General features: G+C 44.6%; 5 protein-coding genes across 7 annotated transcripts in view; 3 read left to right on the forward strand and 2 right to left on the reverse strand.

Moving 5' to 3' along the window:
* The window catches only part of LOC131878765 (uncharacterized), a 4,805-nt gene extending 4,470 nt beyond the window's left edge, over positions 1–335 (forward strand). Inside the window, exon 3 of the mRNA XM_059224876.1 lies at positions 64–335. Coding sequence (XP_059080859.1) covers positions 64–288 — 225 coding nt within the window. The 3' untranslated portion in view covers positions 289–335. The remainder of the gene's footprint in view (positions 1–63) is intronic.
* Positions 336–1,670: 1,335 nt separating this feature from the next.
* LOC131878761 (uncharacterized) lies at positions 1,671–5,052 on the forward strand. Of its 2 annotated transcripts, none has more exons than XM_059224873.1 (4): positions 1,671–1,819; positions 2,861–4,118; positions 4,305–4,557; positions 4,642–5,052. In XM_059224873.1, the coding sequence occupies exons 2-4, from the start codon at positions 3,096–3,098 to the stop codon at positions 4,968–4,970; spliced, it is 1,605 nt and encodes a 534-aa protein (XP_059080856.1). In that variant the 5' UTR covers positions 1,671–1,819; positions 2,861–3,095; the 3' UTR covers positions 4,971–5,052. The 2 variants fall into 2 exon arrangements, with proteins under 2 accessions (XP_059080856.1, XP_059080855.1); XM_059224872.1 differs by having other exon boundaries at positions 1,677–2,791.
* A 1,497-nt stretch (positions 5,053–6,549) lies between these two features.
* On the reverse strand, positions 6,550–12,483 carry LOC131879234 (protein Mo25-like). 2 transcript variants are annotated; one of them, XM_059225495.1, is made up of 7 exons: positions 12,112–12,483; positions 8,686–8,918; positions 8,239–8,522; positions 7,864–8,032; positions 7,601–7,765; positions 7,418–7,522; positions 6,550–7,333 (listed from the first exon to the last, which is right to left on the reverse strand). In XM_059225495.1, exons 2-7 carry the CDS (start codon positions 8,794–8,796, stop codon positions 7,154–7,156), a joined length of 1,014 nt encoding a protein of 337 aa, XP_059081478.1. In that variant the 5' UTR covers positions 8,797–8,918; positions 12,112–12,483; the 3' UTR covers positions 6,550–7,153. The 2 variants fall into 2 exon arrangements, with proteins under 2 accessions (XP_059081478.1, XP_059081479.1); XM_059225496.1 differs by lacking the exon at positions 12,112–12,483 and adding an exon at positions 9,440–9,724.
* Positions 12,484–13,861: 1,378 nt separating this feature from the next.
* Positions 13,862–17,274, forward strand: LOC131879016 (mitochondrial mRNA pseudouridine synthase RPUSD3-like). Its single transcript, XM_059225208.1, has 6 exons — positions 13,862–14,284; positions 15,282–15,498; positions 15,565–15,864; positions 16,304–16,753; positions 16,819–16,956; positions 17,030–17,274. The coding sequence occupies exons 1-4, from the start codon at positions 13,911–13,913 to the stop codon at positions 16,538–16,540; spliced, it is 1,128 nt and encodes a 375-aa protein (XP_059081191.1). The 5' UTR covers positions 13,862–13,910; the 3' UTR covers positions 16,541–16,753; positions 16,819–16,956; positions 17,030–17,274.
* LOC131879015 (lysine-specific histone demethylase 1A-like) lies at positions 17,030–20,136 on the reverse strand. Its single transcript, XM_059225207.1, has one exon. It carries the CDS (start codon positions 20,063–20,065, stop codon positions 17,315–17,317), a length of 2,751 nt encoding a protein of 916 aa, XP_059081190.1. The 5' UTR covers positions 20,066–20,136; the 3' UTR covers positions 17,030–17,314.
* Between the last annotated feature and the right edge of the window lie 369 nt (positions 20,137–20,505).

Genomic DNA, 20,505 nt, shown 5'->3' on the forward strand with positions numbered 1-20,505 from the left:
TTGGTTCCTCTGATAAAGTAGGACTGTGATGCATACGATAAATCTGCGTTTTCTCTATTTCAGGTCGATGGTCAAGAGGTTTGGGAATCCGCCAATGCCATCGCCAAGCGTCTGTTAGACGCCAAGACTGTCGAGGACGAGACCAAAGTGTGGTCCTCATTTATTTTGGAACACTGGGAAAGGACCCGCAGGGACGAGAAATTGCAAGATCAATTCCATTTTGTGCCCCACCCAGGTCCTTTATCCGAGTTGGATGAGAAGGATATTGCTCCTCTAATCGACATTTAGACTGCACGACCTAATGCCAATGAATAAATATATATTGTTGTTGTGTTCTCGATCGTGCCACAGATACACTTTTGCAGCGAGTGAATGTAGCAAGTGTTCCCCTTAGTTATGGAAGTGGCATGTCAAATAATCATTAAAACGAGACGCTTGTTCTCGTAGTATGTACGCGGGTCTTCAGGGGGAAAAAGTAATTTGGACATCATCACATTATTGTTCTACCCTTTCAACCGCAACGCCAAGATGGACTTTTTAGTGCGGAAAGTTCTTGTGATGGCGCAAGCCAACAGCCTTAAACAATCAGTCTGTGTTCAAGGACCGCATGCGAAAAATCCAATGCCGAACACATGATTGATTCATTGGACTGGGAAGGAGTTCCAAATTTAGCCATGGTTATATCGGGACCAATTCATTGCTGAAGTGAAAAAAGCAATGGTAAAAAGGCAGCCTTGATTCACTTTGATCGATTGAAGTCCTGTCCCAAAATCAATGCAAGGAAGGCCTCGTCTACTATTCGTAACTTGTATGTACGACAACTTTTCGTCCGAGCTAGAGGGAGGTAATGAAGGAAAGCGAATCAAACCTTATGCATATATAATTAGACAATAAGGTTCTGTACAGTACCTACAGTTGTCGGTGGCTCGGTGGCTCGTCGTCACCTTCTCGATGCAGTATTGCCCTTGAACTTTCCCGTGGCTCGAGGGAATTCTTCCTGCTTTCTCGTACCTTGGGCCACAGGGCATTACCTCACTCGTACTACACGCTTAATAGATATTTCCCTGTGTAAAGCTGTATTTTCTTTGACAAATACCTTCCAATATAACAAAAAAGTTTCAAAGACACACTGTAGATCTTCATTTGAAACTCTATCCGAGTGGTAAATATGTTTGTGCGATCCATGGGGAATTGAAAAAAATAACCACCTCGGCCGAAGATATTTAGCTAAGGGAACTCGGGCCAGATAACCTTTTCCGTGGCAGAAGCGACCTTTCCTGGAGAGGAGCAGCACAAGTACAATATACCAACCTCAATCACGATGTTAAATGCTTAGACTACGAAAACTTACCTTGAAAGGTTTTCATATCTTTTTGGCACACATTGAGTGCAAGACCTTTTTCTGAGGCGGAGTTGACAGCTCTCTTCAACTATGGCCTTTTTATCAGACGGAACCAAGGCTCAGTCCAGTGACGGTGAAGCCTTGGCCGGGCGAAGAAATTTCTCCCTAACCTCAATTCTTCGACGTAATCAGGCTCTCTTTCTCTCTCTGGTTTTCAGTCGGTACCTTCTGCAGGTTGTGCCAAACCGATCCAAATTGAGTGCGTGTTTCAACTTTCTCTCCAGTATGGTGAGCACCCAATCACTTTTCGATGGAATGGAGATAATCTGAGCTGGCTTCAGTACATCTGGACGTGAAAAGTGAATACGTTTTCAAAAGACTACCTGGGGTTGAGGAACGAAATTCGTCAATATTGGGGATTTTCTTAACCTTAATTTTCGGACCTGTTGATACCTTGTTGGTGGGCGAGCGTTCAAGGTAAGGGAACAGGCATATCGTTTTACGTTCATGACTCATGAAATCAATATGAAGCTTGTGCCAAGTATCACATGAGTCAGAAAAGTATTGGAAACTTTAAAGGCCACGCTTCTTGGATGAGAAACGAAGGGGGAGGAGGAACAAAGGTTGTTCACCCTCTTATGATCAATCCCTAATCACTGACATATTTGCCTGACTCCGCCTCTCCCTGGTTCTTGTTTAAGTTCAATGGCATGTTTCATGTTCCATAAGATCCAGACAAAAAGAACAAGCAAAAAAAAGGAGTGGCCATGTTAAAACAAAGCGCCTGCAAATCGCCAAAACTAGAAAGGATTGGGTTTGGCCTTGCTTTTTTACTTTGGTATGATGCGATTTTTTTTGTAGAAAAAGAACAATTTTTCAGCAGTAAATAATCAATCAAAGAGCGCAGCACTCAAATCCTCATAATTATTTGTTCTCTGTTATAAACTCAATAGAGAGGTAAAAGCACTTGAGTTACTAAAGGAAGAGATCGCAAATCTAGCCATGTCCAAGAATTGCAAATTGCATTTTCTCTCCTCACTTATATTTGGCATTTGGCTAGTGGCATCGATTTCTCAACCCACTTGGATAACAGGTGACATTTACGTAGAAGCCCGTTTCATCAATAGCAAAGGTTAACAGAGAGCTCCTTTTCATTGCTCAGGCTAAGAAGAGACAAGCCAATCCATGACGTTATCATTATGGCGTAAACATGTTGGAAATGTCCTTGGCCGAGTCTCTAGTTCCAAACTGGCAAACTGCAAGTTGCACTTGGTGGAAGCGAAAGCGCCTTTCAATCCCTCCTCCTAGTTGTGGTATCTTCAAGTTGCCCAGTCAGAAAAAGTTTTTCCCTCATAGCATGCAATTTTACAGTCAATCCTGAGCCGAGAAGTGCATACATGCATTTACCAAACTCGGACTGGCCACAGTGCATGTCATCTGAAATAAAAGGTGCCGTTTTATACCAACAAATGTCCTCATTCTAGTTTGTAATAAATTCTCAGCCGTGCTCAATTCCAGGTGTGCAATTCCATTGAAATCTCTTATACTTTTATGCTTCTGATTGAGGGGGCAATAATGCAATCAGGAAGTCTTTGGTGAATGTGGAACAATAAGAACATTGGCTCACATGCCTTGTTCCATAATGTGTGTGCCGGCAAGTAACCAAGCCAGGCAGGATGAAACGCTCCCTCTTTAATTGTCTGTGCGTGTCGACGCACATTTGAAATGGAACAGCGAATATGACAACTCCCAGATGGGAAAATCAGTTCCATCAAGACCTCCCACCTTTCAAGAGTGTGACTTTTGCCACAAGGAATTTGGCTCAAGGTCCTTGGAGCTCCACTTAGCCAGGTGTCCGGAGCGAGACGGGCACGTGGAACAAGTCATGCAGCCTCTGAAGAGGCTCTCATTGGATGAGGAGATCGAGATCAACCTCAGTGACGACCTCACCCAATCATGGCCTTCTCGGAAGCAATCGCAAAGACGAGTCCGCCGAAAACGACGAGAATCCGTCTGGCGGGCCGAAAGGCCCAAGACGGCCGTTCTGATGCATCCAGCCATTCTGGACGAGACATTGAAGGATAAAATTGACATGACTTTGACCAAAAAACAGTTTCTAGCCGCTCTCAAGCTCTGCAACGACAACGTGGTTTCTCAAAGACCAATCCCCGTGATGAGGAAGAAATGGGCGCCCGTGGGTTTCAAAAGAGATCCTCAGGGTCCCAGACTCCCCTCAAGACGAGTCCGCAATCGCACCTCACCCATCAGTGAATACAGAAGCCGACAGGATCAAATCTACGGGCGATCAACCAAGATTCCTCTTCATATCAACAGGCCCAGGACGTCCACCGTTAACAAGCCAGTCATCAAGCAGGTTGATTTGCCAACCATTGAATTGCCAAATCCCGCTCTCAAAGTGAAAGCCAAGATGAAGGCCAAGAATGCCAAAAAGATTGACAAGCCAGATGAGAAAGTACCTGAACCCTGCCGGAGTTGTGGCCGATCTGATCTGCCCGAGCGATTTCACACCCATCCGCCGTTGGAGGCCTCCAGATCAGAGGGTTCCAAGATCCCAATCCGTCTTTACTCTCCCCCTAAAAAGATCACCTCACTCGAAGACCAACTGAAACCGGACGACGGTTCGCAAGACAAGCCTAATAAGGCCAGGACCAGGAAAACAGACAAGAGATCTAGATCACCGAAGAAGCCGTTGAAAAGTCTGGAAGATCCGGGACATTCACTTCAAGCACTTCACAACCAACGGTCTTTGGATAGGGTAAGGCTCCAACGAAACAATGCCATATCTTTTTTTTATGAATCAGCGGTGGTTTTGTTCGAATTTCTTGTTCTATTCTAACATGAAAGCAAAATCAAGTATTGAAATCATTGAGGCGAAGAAACAGTGAAATTTCAGTGCCAATTGAGAACAGGGACAGGTTCATATTGTTCATTTTTGTTTTAGGTTTCTCTCACGGATGACTCCGATAACACCGTCAGTACCAGCAGCAACATTTCAAGCGGAAGCACTGGAGTGACTTCATCCAAGTCCCAAACACACGTCACATGTTCCATATGCGGGAGGCAATTTGGAAAAAACTCATTTCGGTTCCATGAACCACAGTGCCAAAAGAAGCAACAAGCCTTGAAGGAAAAACAAGAGAAGGAAATGCTCGAAGAAAAGAGAACCAATTCTTATTACATTGATCCTAGCCCAGGTGAGGGATGATGCTCACAATTATGCAATGAGATAATATTGAGCATGCCTATTTAACAAACGAAAAAAATCTGAACTTTTGCAGACGACAACTCCTATGATGGAACATTTGACGCCATTTGGGAAGCACACGTCCAGCAATTGGTCGCATGTTCCAAGTGCTCAAGGACGTTTTTTCCCGATCGGATTGAGGTCCACGAAAGGAATTGTAAAGGCACAGCTGTGAATTTAAAGGCCTCTCCGACCAAAGTGTCCTCGATAAGTTCGCCCAACCTGGCCGAGATCATCAAAGAGTCAGTGGATGAAGTTGGACAACAAGATGCACCACCCCACGAAACTCTCTCACCGTCCCCGGCCTCTTCACCCTCCAAGTGGAACGAGAATAATGACAATGGGCAGACCGATCAAGACTGAAGACCAAACTCTGTGATGCTTGAGCTCTTATTTTCTGCATTTCGTAACTTTAATCATGAATAAACGGCATTCATGAAACATTTTCGACAGGTTTTTACGGGCCTTAATTTGACGGAAGACTGAAACATCACGTCCAACTTTATGAATACTCGCCTGAATAAAAGAGACGACCTTAAATAAGACTTTTTCCTTCGATGTCTCCACAATTTGTTACTTGGCAATACAGGTAAATTGATTCTTGCATTGTATATTGTAAAATGTGAATTTGATTTCACCCAAATAGGAACCCTTTAGCTAAAAGAATGATCATGAATAGAAGCTACGAAAAAAATACCATTCAAAAGTGAAATGTGTGAATAAAACTTAATTAACAAAGAGCAAAATATTTCATAAAAGACCTATTGAAAATTTTTTGAAAATTTTTTTGAGGTTTTGAAATAATTTCAAAGATATTTTCAAATAAGGTTCTTAAGGTAAATTTTTGAGTTGAGCCAAAATGATGTTACATTGTAACCTAATTTACGACTTGATGTTCTTTTGTAAAGACGTCTTACTGGTGTTAAAAAGCAAATTGCATGAAAAGAGGGCTTCATTACGAGTTAATGATCATTTTTGCACTTCTCTATCACTGCAGAACACACAAGATATTGATTGCTCCATTGAATCACAAGTTTGTTGTTTTAAGCTAAATTGAATTCCCAAAAGTTTAGATTAAACTACTTTTTTTCCACCTCCCTTCTTCCTCACAAGGGACGAAAACTAATCTACTGTGAATCCTCTATTCCATTCATTATCTTTTTCGGCAACTTATTAGCAGCTACAGAGAATGTTGCCCCTATTGGTACACTCCGTTTTATTACTTTGCCCCTTTTTTTTAAAGTAAGGTTTTCCTATTTTGCATTTTTATTTACTTTACTAACTAATAAACTTTGTCAAGAAAGAAATTAACGAAGCACTAAGCAAATAAGTATTCTTCATAGCTAAGCTATTTCAAAGTTGTGCAGAGAGTTCAGAAAAATACAATATTGTAGGCAGGGCTTAAAATCCCCTGTTCCAAACGTCCCCAAAAATGGTTGACCCCTGCAAGTATAAAAATGCTACAAATTTAGTACATTAATGCCAGATTTCAGGATCGATGTTCATTGATGAAACATGTCAAAAAAGTCGAATATTCGAGCTGTTTCAATGAAAAAAAGTCGTCTTTTTTTTTGGAAATATGTTAAAAAACACTCGAATATTAAAAATTGCCCCAAATGGTCAAAATGCTTAATTCTCTTTTCAGAGTCCCTCATGACAACCAAACTAATGAAAGTTGGTAAGTAACAGATCTTTGACCCTTAATTGGGAATTTGCGTCATTAATGACATTTCGTTTCTCTAAAGCGTGCGAGATTTTCAATTTTGCCCCGTTCTTTAGGGAGTATTCTGGACCATATCTGTTCATTATGCAAAAAGTCAAATCATAAGAAAACAAATCATCTTGTTGTAGGCTCATTCAGTAACAATGATAAGGCGTGTTAAGATTTGCTTACATTTGGAAATCAGTTGGATCATCTATCTCAATAAGGGTAGCCCTATGGTTTCATCTTGTTTAACTTAAAATATATTGATAACACACCTCTTGAGCACGAGAAGAGGGGACAAATGAAACAGAATAGTAGTTGCGAAACTAATATTCACGCAGCACATAGCATTCATTATTCGTACGTAATTAATGTAATCGTAGTTGTATGTCCTGAAGCACTATTTTAGTCGAAGATGTAGTTTTCACTGACGTCAAGGAGCGACGACGATCGGGTTGTGGGATGCCAATATGAGGAATAGCTTGATAAGGAATGAAGCTTGTGGCAAAGAAGTCAAAGGTAATTGATCCAATTCCAAGTTCCCAATTTCAAGGACCCCGCCAGAGGTGGAGTAAAACAATTGTGAGGGCGGAGAAAAACAAGAGAGGGTTTTGCGGTCCGTCTGAACTAAAGAACGATGCAACAATTGCTGCTAATGTTATTTAAACTAGGAGGGATCCGATCACCTCTCGTCATCTACATTACAATTTTATCTGCTTGTATTTCTTTCGCAATTCCTGATGACCTGTTGATGATGAATTTTTGTGTAGGGATCTGCTTGTTTGGTTGGATGTTTGTTTGAATGTCGGATGTTATGTGGGCCGCACGATTATTCTATTATTCATTCAGCAATAGGTTTGAGGTCCTTGATCTGCTTAATGAGATAGGCCTTCTCATCATTGAATTGGTCGTCTTCGGACCGATCCGTGTGGAATTTCGTGAGAAACTCCACTAATTTGTCTTGATTTCTTAACAGAATGTCCAGAATGGGCTTGGGTTTGTTGGGATTGGCCACAAACACCTGAAATTGACATCATGCGGAAATTGTCGGAGCATGTAACATAAAATATCAACTTTTTTTTTGTTTTACAGCGGTGGATCGTACCTTAAAAACGTGGAAGGCTTCAAATTGAATGTTGCGGGATTTCTCTTTCAGCATGTTCATCATAAGCTTCAAGTTATCCGGATTGGAAATATAACGCGTCATCACCTGAGAAACACAATTAAAAGCTAGAAATTAGCTCATCCAGTAAATCGTGCATCGTTAATGAGAGGCATCCATTCTTACAGAGAAATTATGCCTGTCCAGGAGCAACTCTCCGAGCAACTTCAATGATTGTCGACGGGTGACATAGTTGTCGGAATGCAGCAACTTCTGATAGTTGTTAAACACCTTGTCAAAATTGGCTTCAAGGAAATCTGCCGCAACCATTTTGTGACGGGTCAATAATTCCTGGAAACCAAGGCAAAAACCGTAGAACATTAGATAATTTTCAATATCTTCATAGCTTGAACGCAAATCGTGTTTTTGTTTTCGGTATATGAGATTACCTTGAATGTTGCAAAGGCATCGGATGCTATGTCAAAGGTGGAAACCTCAACATATTTAAAGAAATCGTAGAAATGCTCAGAGTTCAAGAGAATCTTGGTCAACGATTCGAATCGTACGCATTCTCTCAACATGGTGCCGCAATTTAGAGCAATCTCTTGTTGCTCATACCTGAAAGGCAAAAAACTCCAATGAAAATTGTCGGCTTTGAAGGCCTTAACGGACCCCGGGACACCAAAATGCATTTGCATTCATCCCAATCACGTTCAAATTTCATGTTACGTGCTTGGTTCTCCCTTTGACCCCTCTGTATCTTTGTTCTTTTGAAGGAGATCACTCCATTTCAAAGTAGTGGCCGTCAAAATGATCTAACCTACCCACGACAAAGGGCGGAGAGGATCTCAGGTTTCGTGCAAATGTATTCCACGGTGGGCGTTCGAGTGCCGATTTGCCGTCGAAGAACATTATTGAAGATCTGTACGGCATCCTTCTTGCCTTCGAAATCAATGCGATGAAGGTTGCTGATCAACAGGATCAACAGACCATAGTTGTACATCTCTTGACTGAGTTGCGCCAGGATGATGTCGGATTGTTGTTCGGAATCCGAGCCAAACAACAGAGTCTTCATGTTGATCAATTGCTTGGAGAGGTCCTCTTGGGCCTGGAAGAGACATGACTTCAAATTCTCTTTTCACTTAAATACGAGCACTTCATCCCAAAGTGACCCTTTTCAAAACTCCATTGGTCAATTTATGCATTATGGACGAGTTCCATCTGACGCATGAAATATTGGACGTATCCAAGCAATGTTCGGTCAAACTTACCTTTTCCTGTTTCTTGCCATCACCGCCTTTTTCCAGGACGACCAGGTCCTCTTTCATGTTCCGCACAATCTCGGTGGGAGACTTGGAGGATTTCCCAAAGATTCCCTTCATGTTGCCGGTGTGTTGAGAGTGAATTTGCGTAGCTCAAGAACTCAGATTCCACAAACTCACTCAAGAGGTTGGAGCACGAACTGATGGGATGATGATCGCTGCGAGGGTCTGTTGTCGATCATCTGTTCAAGAAATGAAGGTGGATACATATGAGAGTGACACGATGTTTGCAACCCTTCATCTTGACACGACTAACCACTCCTACCACTGCAATGGCCAAGTCTAGGACGACGACAGTTTGAATGTGATAGCAAGGGACCCCCGAGTAGGAATTCTTCTCGAGATGGATGAGCAATTGCGAATTCAACAAGCCAACCTCTAGCCACGTTTTGGAGTGCTACACCTATTCCAACAACCACTTCTTTCGCTGGAGGAATCCATATCAAATGCTATCATTCGAGCCCCGATCATGAACTTACGAAAACCTGCTCTCTCTTATTCTCCTTGGGAAAAGGTAGGGGCGCCTTCCCCGTCGACCAGAATTGGGCGGGGATGGATAAGAATCAGGAATGACAACTTGGCCAATCCGCCTCTTCCAAACTTCCGTTCGGCGAATCAACTTTCATGGTCAGGATGTTGGGTATGAACGTGTATGGGAATGAGTTTGGGTGAGGTGTTTCATCTGGGTTTAATGATTTCTTACCCAAAACAATCGGGGAGGTTGCTTTTCACAGTAATATTCGAGTGCACGGATAGTGGAGTGATTGGAGTTCTCATGCTTCTGTCGCCCACACGCAAGACACAGATAATTGTATCGCATGCCTTTATCAGCCATTGAGTAGATATCTTGTAGCAAGGAATGTTTCAAATGTTTAAACAAATTACTTTGTAAGCCAAAGATAGCCCCAGGGAATCTCAGAATCGCCTGTGTGCGTATGTGCTCGAGCATAGACAAGCAGCCAACGTTAACATTGATGATGTCACGAAATTGCAAATTTCAGAAGCCTGACTTCGAAATCAACCGCTAGAGTTCACTCGTTCTCAGCAATCCATTCAACTCATACAAACACCACATGATGCACAGGCAAGCACCAGCATCTTCGTAACCCTGCATGCGTCATGTTCTCACATGCACAAGAACTCTCTTCACTCTGGACACTCCATGTTCTAGAGCAAGCGGGAGCCAAACGCGAACGAGGGAAGAACCCTCTGTTGAGTTCAACGGTCAATTTTCATCCAAAAACACGGCCATCCATGGCCGATAAGAAGTGACTGCTTGGCAAATGATAATCACGGTTCCGCGGGTTCTATGAAGTTGGATTCTCCTACTTTTGATAAGACGATAAATTGCGCTTTCAACAAACAACACGACTCATTCTGGCAACAAGGAAGGGACACCGATTTCAAGGGTCTCTCTCCCAACATTCTTCTCAATCAATCATCCTGCCTATCTCAGGGATTGACGGACCAATTATCCCCACGAGACAAAGTTGGTGGTATTTCTGGCAAGCATGGACCAAATTTGTCACTATCACAGAAGCGCCGGGAGTTTATTTCAAGGACAGTGTAATCCCAAAAAAGAGATTATTTGTACGTTTCCGTTTATGATTTTGATGTGAAAGATCGGTGGGATCAAGTAGCGATGAATCACGCAAAAAGAACGCATATTTCACTCTAAAACAATTGATGAGTTTTAAAATATTCAAGCATTGATGTAGAATCGGATTTCAAATGAATCATTTTCATTCCCCCGTAATCTGCATGTGGAAAACATGATTCTATTGTTTTCGATTGAGACCCGCGAGTGTGCACACCATTTCTTTTAATCTAAATTTTGATACGAAAGGCAACGTATGTTCTGAACTTGAAAAATACTTACAGTCCCGAAGTGTATAACGTTTTGCCAAAATAAATAAATTCAATTATCAATTGTCAGTTTCCAATGCCCCCAAAAGACGCGACTGCATCGGGAGAATCAAACGCCACAAATGTTATAAACAAAAAGGGGCGTCTTAGATATACTCGATTTACTACAGAACAACAGCACGGCCAAAAGATCATTTTTAAAGGTTGCATTTCCAAAGAAAGTGAATAAAGTGAACAGAGGGCACTGAGGCGGACGATTAGACATTGAAATGAGCATTTGCTCGCTCCTCAATATTAGCCACGGATTTCTCGAGATATGTTATACGCATATTTCAAATCATGCATCTCATTTAAAATTAACACTAAATGCAACCCAGAGATCGGTGCAAGTAAAGCACATTGATCAAATTTAGGCCCAATACCTGCCTCAAGGAACCCATAAGTTATGCAATAATCTCCATAAGCTTTTAACAATGTTAATTCAAGAAAGACCCACTTCACGATTAAATGTTATAGTAGTGACGGACTTGTAAGGGGCAAATTTCTTATTTCATGACTATATTGTGAAAAGGGACTCAGAGTTGTTCGGGACCCAAAGCAAAACAACTGGGCCAGAACCCATTTCACAATATATCAGTATATCAGTCTCCAAATCAGTATTTTAATATAATCCAACTTTGAACGTTATTTGCGTGACTGGATAACGAAGCCATAGAGACTATGGGAATTAAAAAAAAAAAAACCAATGACGATGCTAATCAAACCAAACGCCTTGTTGAACCAAGGTCGCCAGTTGAAAAGATCTAACGCCAGCGAACCTGCCAGGACATATTTGGCCCAACCTTGTCCCCAGTTTATGAAAGTGTGCATGAAATAGTTAACCAACGATTGTTCAGGACTGCCAGGCCAGGACGAGACGATACCACAAAACTTAATGCTAAGTGCGTGAATGAAACAATTGGAAAAGGCGTAATACGTACACTTCATCGAGAGCGTTTTCCTCCTCATGGGCACGTGATATGTCCCTGTGAACGAACAAACTGACTTTCTTCTGTCCTGCGTATCTTCAAGTCTGATCAAGCGGGCAACATCTCGTGACCCCATTTCTAACACCAAAGACCGAGGCCAAATTGGTTCAAACTTTTAATATGGACGCTTCAACTCATTGCATTTAGCTGCTACAGCGCCAAGGTCCCACCGATGGCCATTCCTGTGACCGGCCAAGACTCAACCCTACTATTAGAATCGAAACCGTGAGAGTATTGTAGACGAGCCAGAAAAAAAAAAGCTAATATGACCTAAGGTGTCCAACGACATGCAACCCGCCGCTTAGGGGGCGGGTCTTCTTCGGTGACATATGAAAATTTTGAACCTTAAACCCCCCTCAAGAGATACAATTGATTGTCCATTGGTTTCCATAGTCTCGTCTGAAAATATGATAGCCTCCAATGTCTGTGGGTGGATCTATAGACCTAGGAATCTACGGATGTTGAAGGGGGTGGTACGTACTGAGGCGTTGACTGGGACAGCCACACTGGCCTCAACCGTCGAGAATTGAGAGAGAATCTATGGACTCGATGATGGGTGAAGAGGTGTCGATCCGATCCGCCCCGAGCGTGCAGACAGGCCAATGCAGGCAGGAACTGCAGAGAATGTCAAAGAAGGCTGGGCAATGAGTCGATGAATCCGGGCCCCGAGCACTCGTCACGACCTGACGACACACTGAGGTGGGACGGGAGGCGTTCCTGACCCTGTGGACTCACTGTGAGTCCATGTTCCTTGGACTGATATCCCGGAAAAGGAGCCTTTCACCACCGACTACACTGACTGTACGTACGTACGTACCTCTTCTCTGAATCACAGAGGAGAGGTCCAGTTTCAACAGCCTGTGTGACCAGATAATTCTAGCGAAATAGCGCCTAAATTCGAAAACATGGAGGGAAATGGCAGATCCATGGCGAACACCCTGTGGAGGCAAAGCGTGGCACAGAGCTCTGAGCATGCCATGAACAATTCATGGAGGAAATGACAAATGTGGGAAATGATGGATGGGGTCACCATTGAAGAGGAACTGATAGGAAAACACTGTTCAAGTTGGACGGAGATGCTCGCTCATTTGGACATAGTAGTAGTGAGTGGTGAGGGTGCCTGAGGGACAGGGCGGCTCCATCTAGTGGTCCTAAGCGAGCCTCCCGGCTGGCGTTCGGCACTTTCCCTCAATGCTCATCGGCCTGTCGGTCCTCGTCCATGCCTGCTTGCCTCCATCCTCATCCTTTTTGAGTCAACTTTTTCTGGTGGGTCGTCCTGTCTATTGGAGTTGGTTCGAGCCCAAGTCTGGCCAATTTCAGAGTGACCGGATGGAGATCAGGTACAATTGGCCACGGGATGTTCAAAAGACGTTGGCGACAGCGTCCATCCAATGAAAAAGACTAACGCGTGAATCATTGGGTGTTTTTATATTTCTCATGCGTAACTCACGGCCACATAGCCCTTCGGCCCTGCTGGGCTAAAGCCGCTAAAACATCCACGCCCGCTATGTTGGCCACGGAAATGGTTGATCAATGGGTGGAACTACATTTTTAGATAGGATAAATAACTTGAAAGACCTAATTGATCTCATGTCACGCCATAATCAGGCCCATGAAACTGGACATAAATACTACTGGACGATATCATGGACAGCCTTCTGGTCATTAACGGAGCTTAGCCGTCACCCTGTCCAGCCCAGCTGTCCTGAGTTCAACCGTGCAAATCAGTGCCGCCATATTGGACGCCTTTACGGGATTTTTGCGCTTTTTATCTTATCATCCGGCCGGAAACGCTAGTGCCTGCTTGAAGCTTTACAAAAGCTCATGAGAAATAGGCATATTCTTGGCACAATGTCAACCAGAAATATAGAAAAGGATGAAAGTATGATTTTGATGTCACTCCCACCATGATTTGTTTGTATATTTGGGATAACTCTTCAATAGTTGACAAAGTTAGTACCAATCGCATCAAATTTAAAGGTAAAAACCTCTAACTGATGGAAAGGCAGGAAGAGTTGAAAACTAAAATGGTTATTTTATGAGCGGTTTGCATTCAAGACCACATTGAGAAATACAGCACTGACACTTTCTTACCTATTTCAATGTAAAATTTAGCTGCAAAGGGCGTCCTTTTGCATATATTGCTATTTTAAAAGTGATCCACCTGTCTTACGTTTTTTTCCCACCAGTCATCTGGCAGCACTGATATTAAGCAAAGTAAATAAACACAAGCATGACTTTTTCGGACCTATGAGGTGACAAGTCATTGATTTTGAAAAGATGATGATACGTCCGTTTCTTCCATCGTCAGTCCAAGCCGTGAAATGGGCTGCGGGGTTACCGTTACGACTGCTGTCGTCCCATTCGTCTCACTCTGCCGCAGATTACTCTGAATTCGATTCGGAAAAGCGGCCTACGTCTTTAAAAGCTTTGTATCTTCATTTGGGTCCGGGTCAATCCACCGACCGATTAGTGTCGCAATTGGCGGGTGATGTGATTTACCAATCGGACCAGGATGATCCTCATGGAGTGGTGGCCTTCAACAAACCCCCTGGGTTGGCCAAGTCCGGACCCATCTCGGTCGAAGCCTTGGCTCAGCCTTTGGCCGATCGATTGGGTCTGGCCAGACTAATTCCCATTAAATGCCCCGAAAGGTGAATCACGTTGGATTGGATTACGCCTTAAAAACATTGATTAAGTTAGCCAGCAGAACTTGGGACATCATTTTCGCTTCATCGAACTTCCTTGAGAAAATCACCACCATGACATGTTCATTCAGGGTCATAATTAGGGTCGGCCTTATCTTTTCGGATGCGAATTTTGCCCAAACGGGCATAGCTCAGATTTTTCTAGACTTTGTAGCAAGTATTATGCCATTTCAGCTGTATCAGGCAAAATATTGGAATTTTGCTGCCTTGCATGATAGTCTTGGTGACATTCGGTCAGCTTTGGGGAAGATAACAGCCGCCTACTACATGGACGGACATTTCCTCATGTATGCCTGATTGATTTCATTGACAAAGGAGGCAGTTGTATTTGTGTAGTTTCTGTCTTCATTAATCAGATCTGAAAGCTCATGACTGGAGATTTGATTGGGTTGTCAGAGACGAAAAACATTAGTTTTAGTTTTGTCCCCTTTTCCCACGTGTTGTGACTTATCCGGGTAAAATATAGCCAGGCTTGAGTTCAAATCAAATGATAAGTAAATCCCAAAGAATCAATGTGGGCGTGAAATCAAAGGCAAATGTAAGTTGTTGTTGGATTTTTGTTGTTTTCTGCCATTTCAATCATTTCGCGTCGCTGTTAAGATAAAAAAAAAACTGTTCCTACATAATTGCATTCTGAATTTGTTTGATATTAAACTAAATTAACCTTTAATAAATATTTTGTTTTCTCTACAATGTTGGTGTCATTTTGTTGTTATTTAAAAGACATTTTTATCCGCACATTTTGGCCGGACCTAGTCTTAATCATCAAATGGAATGACATTACTTTGAATTTGATCGAATTAAGTCATTGATAAATGATGACGCACAGTCATTGCCTAGTTAAAAGGGTGCACATCCAGCAGTAGAACTAGTAAGTGTGCCCTATAAATGTTGCGAATGTCCAAGAAAACGCCCATAAGTTGCACTGGGAATCTTGTTGCAGGCATACCAGTGGCGTGGCCCTAATGGCCACCAATGAAAAGTCGCAACAACGCGTCCTCAAATTACTTCGCGCGGCAAAGGCCTCCACTTGTCTTACCCACAATTACCATGTCCTCACTAATCACTTCCCGAGATTACAGGGTCAGGCTGACCTAGTGGAGCAAAGCATTGTCTTGATTGGCAATCGGAACGCGGAAAAGCACGGCACGCATAAAGAAGTAGGCTCATAGATCCCTTGGGCGAAATTGGCATCTGCTGAACTCGTCTGAGATTCTCTATTGCAGCCCATAATCTCAAGAAACATGACAAGTCTCAGTCGGAAGGAGAGCTTGAAAAAGAAACGCATCGATCCCCCAGAGAAAATCCGGGTTTATGTCCAATGCCTTGCCAAATCCGGATTGGGACCGGCTGCTCTAGTTTCCATCCAACCCTCCAAGATTCGGTCCATGTTTCTCCGAGTCTACATGAACGATCTCTTGGCCCCCATCATCGGGGATCACAGCTTTAGCTACCGATCGCGTTCGATCATGGGCGTCATGACCAAAGTCAGCCATAAACAATCTCCGCCTTATAATCCGATCCAGGTGGGTTGCCACAAGAATGCCCATATGTTCGCACAAGTGATCGGGGGTGTTGGGATAGATGAATAAAAGTAAAAATAAAAAACTAGCGAGACTTCGTAGAGCAAATGTGGACAAGTCCTTGACCTCTCGGCTGTACCGGAATCGGACAAATTATTTTTTCCCCATTGCTAGTTTTTGCTTACTTCATTGCATATTTCTCGGACAATTCTTGCATCTCTATTGTGCCATACTGTTCTAAGAATATGAGGTATTATTGGCCTATTTTTTAACGATTACTTTCATCAAGAGCAAATGGAAATCTCTTTCATGTCCCTTGTCTTGTCCGTCTGCTTTTTGAGATCCCACATGCATCTCGTTATTTTGGGCAAATTGTCATCATTTTCCTCTTTAAATGTTTTGTGTTGAGTGAAAAGTAATCACAAGCTACAAATACTTTCAGGTGCTTCCTCGATGGATCATGGAACGAATCGGATTAAATAAGGGTGAAGAAAGCCTCGTTCCTTGTATGATTCATTTGACACGCTTCGCAGTTCCGCATTTCTTCAAGAAAGATGAGCACCTTCTATTGTTTGCACCATACCCCAAGTACTTCTCAAAAACCGCCCAAGCCTTAGGAATCGCCTTGAAACCGCAAGAGTGGAATGATCTAGATCAGCTTTTGTATCACAAAGTTTAAATGGGAAAACGAAACGATTAAATTCAAGATGACGCGAGCCAAACATATGAGCGAATGCTGCCCACTTCAAACTGTGTTCATGTTAAACTAAAAAGCGAATAGAACAGAACGGGTTTCTCGAACTTAAAACCTAAACGTCCTCAATGCCAGTTGTGAACAAACCATCGACCATGAAGGTGGCTCTTATCTGGATATTTATCGTGCTTGTGGGAGGTAAGGTCATCTTCAGAGACATTGATAGAGTCAACACCTTTTGGATCACTCTTTCTCATGTTTAGGCGCGAACGCTATTAAATGCTATTATTGTGAACCCGGGGATGGGAAAGATTGTAAGCATCCGGAGGACTTCATGACCAAGGATTGTCCGAGCATGACTCAATGCAACAAGATCGAGCATTACTCAGAGTATCCTTATTGTGAGTAAGGCTTGCTTAGAATCAAGTCTAGAGTGTTTTTTTTTTTAAATCTCATGTTGATTAATGTGACTAGATGAAACCAGGGACTGCGACATGGGGGATACATATGATGGATGCCGAGATTTGAGAGGCGATTATCCGGATCGTTATTGCTATTGCCAAGAGGATTTTTGCAATGGGGTTGGGGCACTTCAATCGTCAGTGTCCGTGCTAATAATCGCGACGATTCTATTTGTGGGTCTGTCATTATGCAACCCAAGTATGTAAGCCGATATAAAGAAATTGGTCAATGTTATAATAGACAGAAAAGATAACGTTTATTTGTTTTTGATATTTTGCTTTTTGTACACTGATACATTTATGAGCTTATGGCCGCGTCGGATTTCCCAAAGACGTCGCCCGTGACCACGCCCGTTCCCGAGGGCGGGGCATAAGGGCAGCCCAAATACTGATCGGCAATTCGGCCGGCCTCTCGCAGTCCGGACAAGAGGGCCCCATGAACCGTGGCTGGATAGTTACGGATGGTGTGCTCGCCGGCAAAGAACACACGGGGTGGGTTCTTGATCATGTCGTTCTGCTTGCCTGGATTGCCCGGAATGACGGGTGTGGCCAAGATGTCGTAGTCGTTCCCGGACGAGCCTGTGGACACGAAAGAGTAGGACCCGCGGGACCACGGGTCAGCACGCCAACGAGTCACTACGGTTTCTTTTGGAACCGGAACGGCCGTGTTGCCGAAGATGCCCTTAAGCACGGCGACGCAACGCCCGACGATCACGTCATCGGAGACGTTCTCCATGATGGCCGCCGCTTCACCCGCCACGAGCGCCAAGAGGACGGGGGCCTTGTAGAGGTTCCAGAAGAGGAACAGCTCCCCTCGACTGGCCGTGGTGGAGCCCACGTGACCAAAGAGGTTCTCGTTCTGATCCCAGAAGATGCGGTCGAAACACAGGACGACTTTGTTCAGGTTCCCATACCCGAGACGCTTGATGGACTCGACCTTCCAATCGGGCAAAGGTGGGCTGAAAGCCACCGTATTTGGCAGTCCTTGGGAATTCTGAGCAATCGACTGCTTGAGTACGCCCAAGGGAAGGGTACAGAGTACGGCATCCGCCTTGTACGTGACGGGGTTGGTGTGGTTACGAGCATTGGAAGTGGACACCTCTACTCCGGATTGGCTGTAACGAATTTGACGGACCCCGGTGTTCAGCTTAATGTCCAGACCTTCCGAGAGGGCCACGGGCACGCACGAGTACCCGTTCCGGACGGTAAGATGACTTCCCGTGAAGGCAAACCCGTCGTCTTGGTCCCAATGCTTCAGCGACAGATTGGTGAGGGGTGTGGCATTGGCGAACTCGAGATTAGCAAAGTGCCAATCGATGATTTGGCGATCCCGAGACGAGAGATACACGTCGCTGGGCGGTTGAGCTTCCATCTCCTGCAACTTATTGGTGAGCACCTCCTCCTCGTCTTTGAGCGTGTCGAACTTTTGCAGGGAGTTGTTCAACTCGCGCCGTTTCAAACGGAAACTGAACTCTTGGCTGACATCGCGATCCGTCATGAACTCAAACTCTTTGAATTGCTTTTGCACTTTCTCGATGGTCTCGTACAGACTGATGATCTTGCTCTGGTTGGTCTTGAGCTTGTCCTGTAGGGCGATGAACTCGCGCCAATGCTTGATCTGCTTCTCTTTGACGTGTTTGTCCTGCAATTTGATCACCCACTCCATGGCTTGGCCCAAGGACACGGGCTTGCCGTTACAATAATTAAAATCCAGGGTGTGGGACAGATAGGAGGTGGCCTCCAATAATCGATTGAACTCCCGTTCCACCATGTCATCTTTATCCCTGGGAACCGTGTTCCCATTGGACTCAAAGAGCGGACACTTCTGCGAGATCTTGGTCAGTTCCATGTTGATTTGACGGGACAGGACCGTGATGGGATTCCCACCCAGTCCCGTCACCACCATGGCACCCAAGTCCGCGATATACGGGCCTTTCCGAAAGGTGCCAATCCGCCCACCCACTCGATCTCGCGCCTCCAAAACTACCACATCCATGCCGAAGGATTTGAGCTGTTGCGCCGCGGCCAAACCAGCGATCCCCGCCCCAATGACGATGACTTTGCCCGTCTTTTTGGTCTCGAGATTCTTGACGCGCTTGTAGATCCCAAAGTTGATGTAGCCGTGTCGATCCAGGAAGGCGTGCACCCGCAAAACCATGGCCTCGTCTGAGTTCCAAGGCGGTTCCAGGCGTCGTAGGGCCTCGGCCCCCGTGAGTTGCATCTTAGGGTTGACCAACCACATCTGAAGCACCCGATTGCGGATGTTCAGGAACATTTTCTGGGACTGAAGGGGTGTGACCAGGTCGGGGAAACAGGCCGCCTCCACTTGGGTCATCTTGTCGAACGGGACCCGACTTTGAAAAGCCGCACCTTCCAAGCCCGTGGGCTCCACGGGCAATCCCATCAGGTCTTCCGAAGTGGATTTGGGCGGCGTTGAGTGGGAACCAGCCACTTCAGGCTTGGGGGGATGGCCGGTATTAGGGTGGGTGGGCGTGACATCTTGGATATCGTCATCATCATCGTCGTCGTCGTCGTCCTCCTCCTCCTCATTATCCTCCTCCTCTTCGGAGGCCTTGGCTGAGGATTCGGCGGCCTTTTTGAACCCATCGTCCGTATAATCGACCTTGGCTCGCTTTCGATTGGAACTTCGGCGTTGCTCGTCCTCATTTTTGGGCACTTCTTGCACTTCATCGTCGTCAATTTCCTGAATTTCTACGTCCATCTGGGATCTCGCGTCCTGCTGGACTGCCGGGTGGGCGGCGGATTTCGGGTGAGCGACGGGCGTCTGAGACGCCTCCGGCGAGGGGTCGGTCTCGTGGGATCGTGCTCTTTTTTTCTGGCGCTCCCTTGGCAAAGGGGGGTCCTCCTCGTCCATTTCTTGGCTGAGCGCTTGCTCCTCCTCATCGCCGGATTTGGCTGTCGCCGGGTCCGAACCGGCGGGCTCCTCTTCTTCTTCCTCCATTTCTTGGCTGATGTCCGTCTCTTCCTTTTCATCGGATTGGGCGTATTCCTCGGAGCCGGAGGTTTTCTTTTTTCCTTCGTCCGCCATTGTACGTATATTATATGTAGCCGATCATGAGAGACTAATCTTCCACAACAATGGGAGCTGTTGTTGTTGACACGATACGACAGCTTGCCCTAGAGAAATCCAAAGGCGGTGGCACTAGCAGCCCTGGCTTCAAATTTCCATGTGTTAGATGAATGGGTACAGGACTCTCCAAGAACTGAAGAAAATTGATTGATTTCTTCTGGCATTAGAACACCCCTACATTATATTACTCCTACCCCTCCCCTCAAAGTGAACATAAACTAAATGATATGAATTGGAGCAATCTGTGCCCAATCAACACTTCCCAGAAGAGCCTTTAAAATGCTTTATCTACCCTTTGTATTTGGCCACCCTGGGCTGAGTCTTTCCCTTATGCTTTTGAGTTGCTCTGACACTCGCTTGCTGGCTTACCCGTCCTGTCTCACCAGTCAGACAACTGA

Source organism: Tigriopus californicus, chromosome 4 (genome assembly GCF_007210705.1).
Source record: "Tigriopus californicus strain San Diego chromosome 4, Tcal_SD_v2.1, whole genome shotgun sequence".
NCBI lineage: Eukaryota > Metazoa > Arthropoda > Copepoda > Harpacticoida > Harpacticidae > Tigriopus > Tigriopus californicus.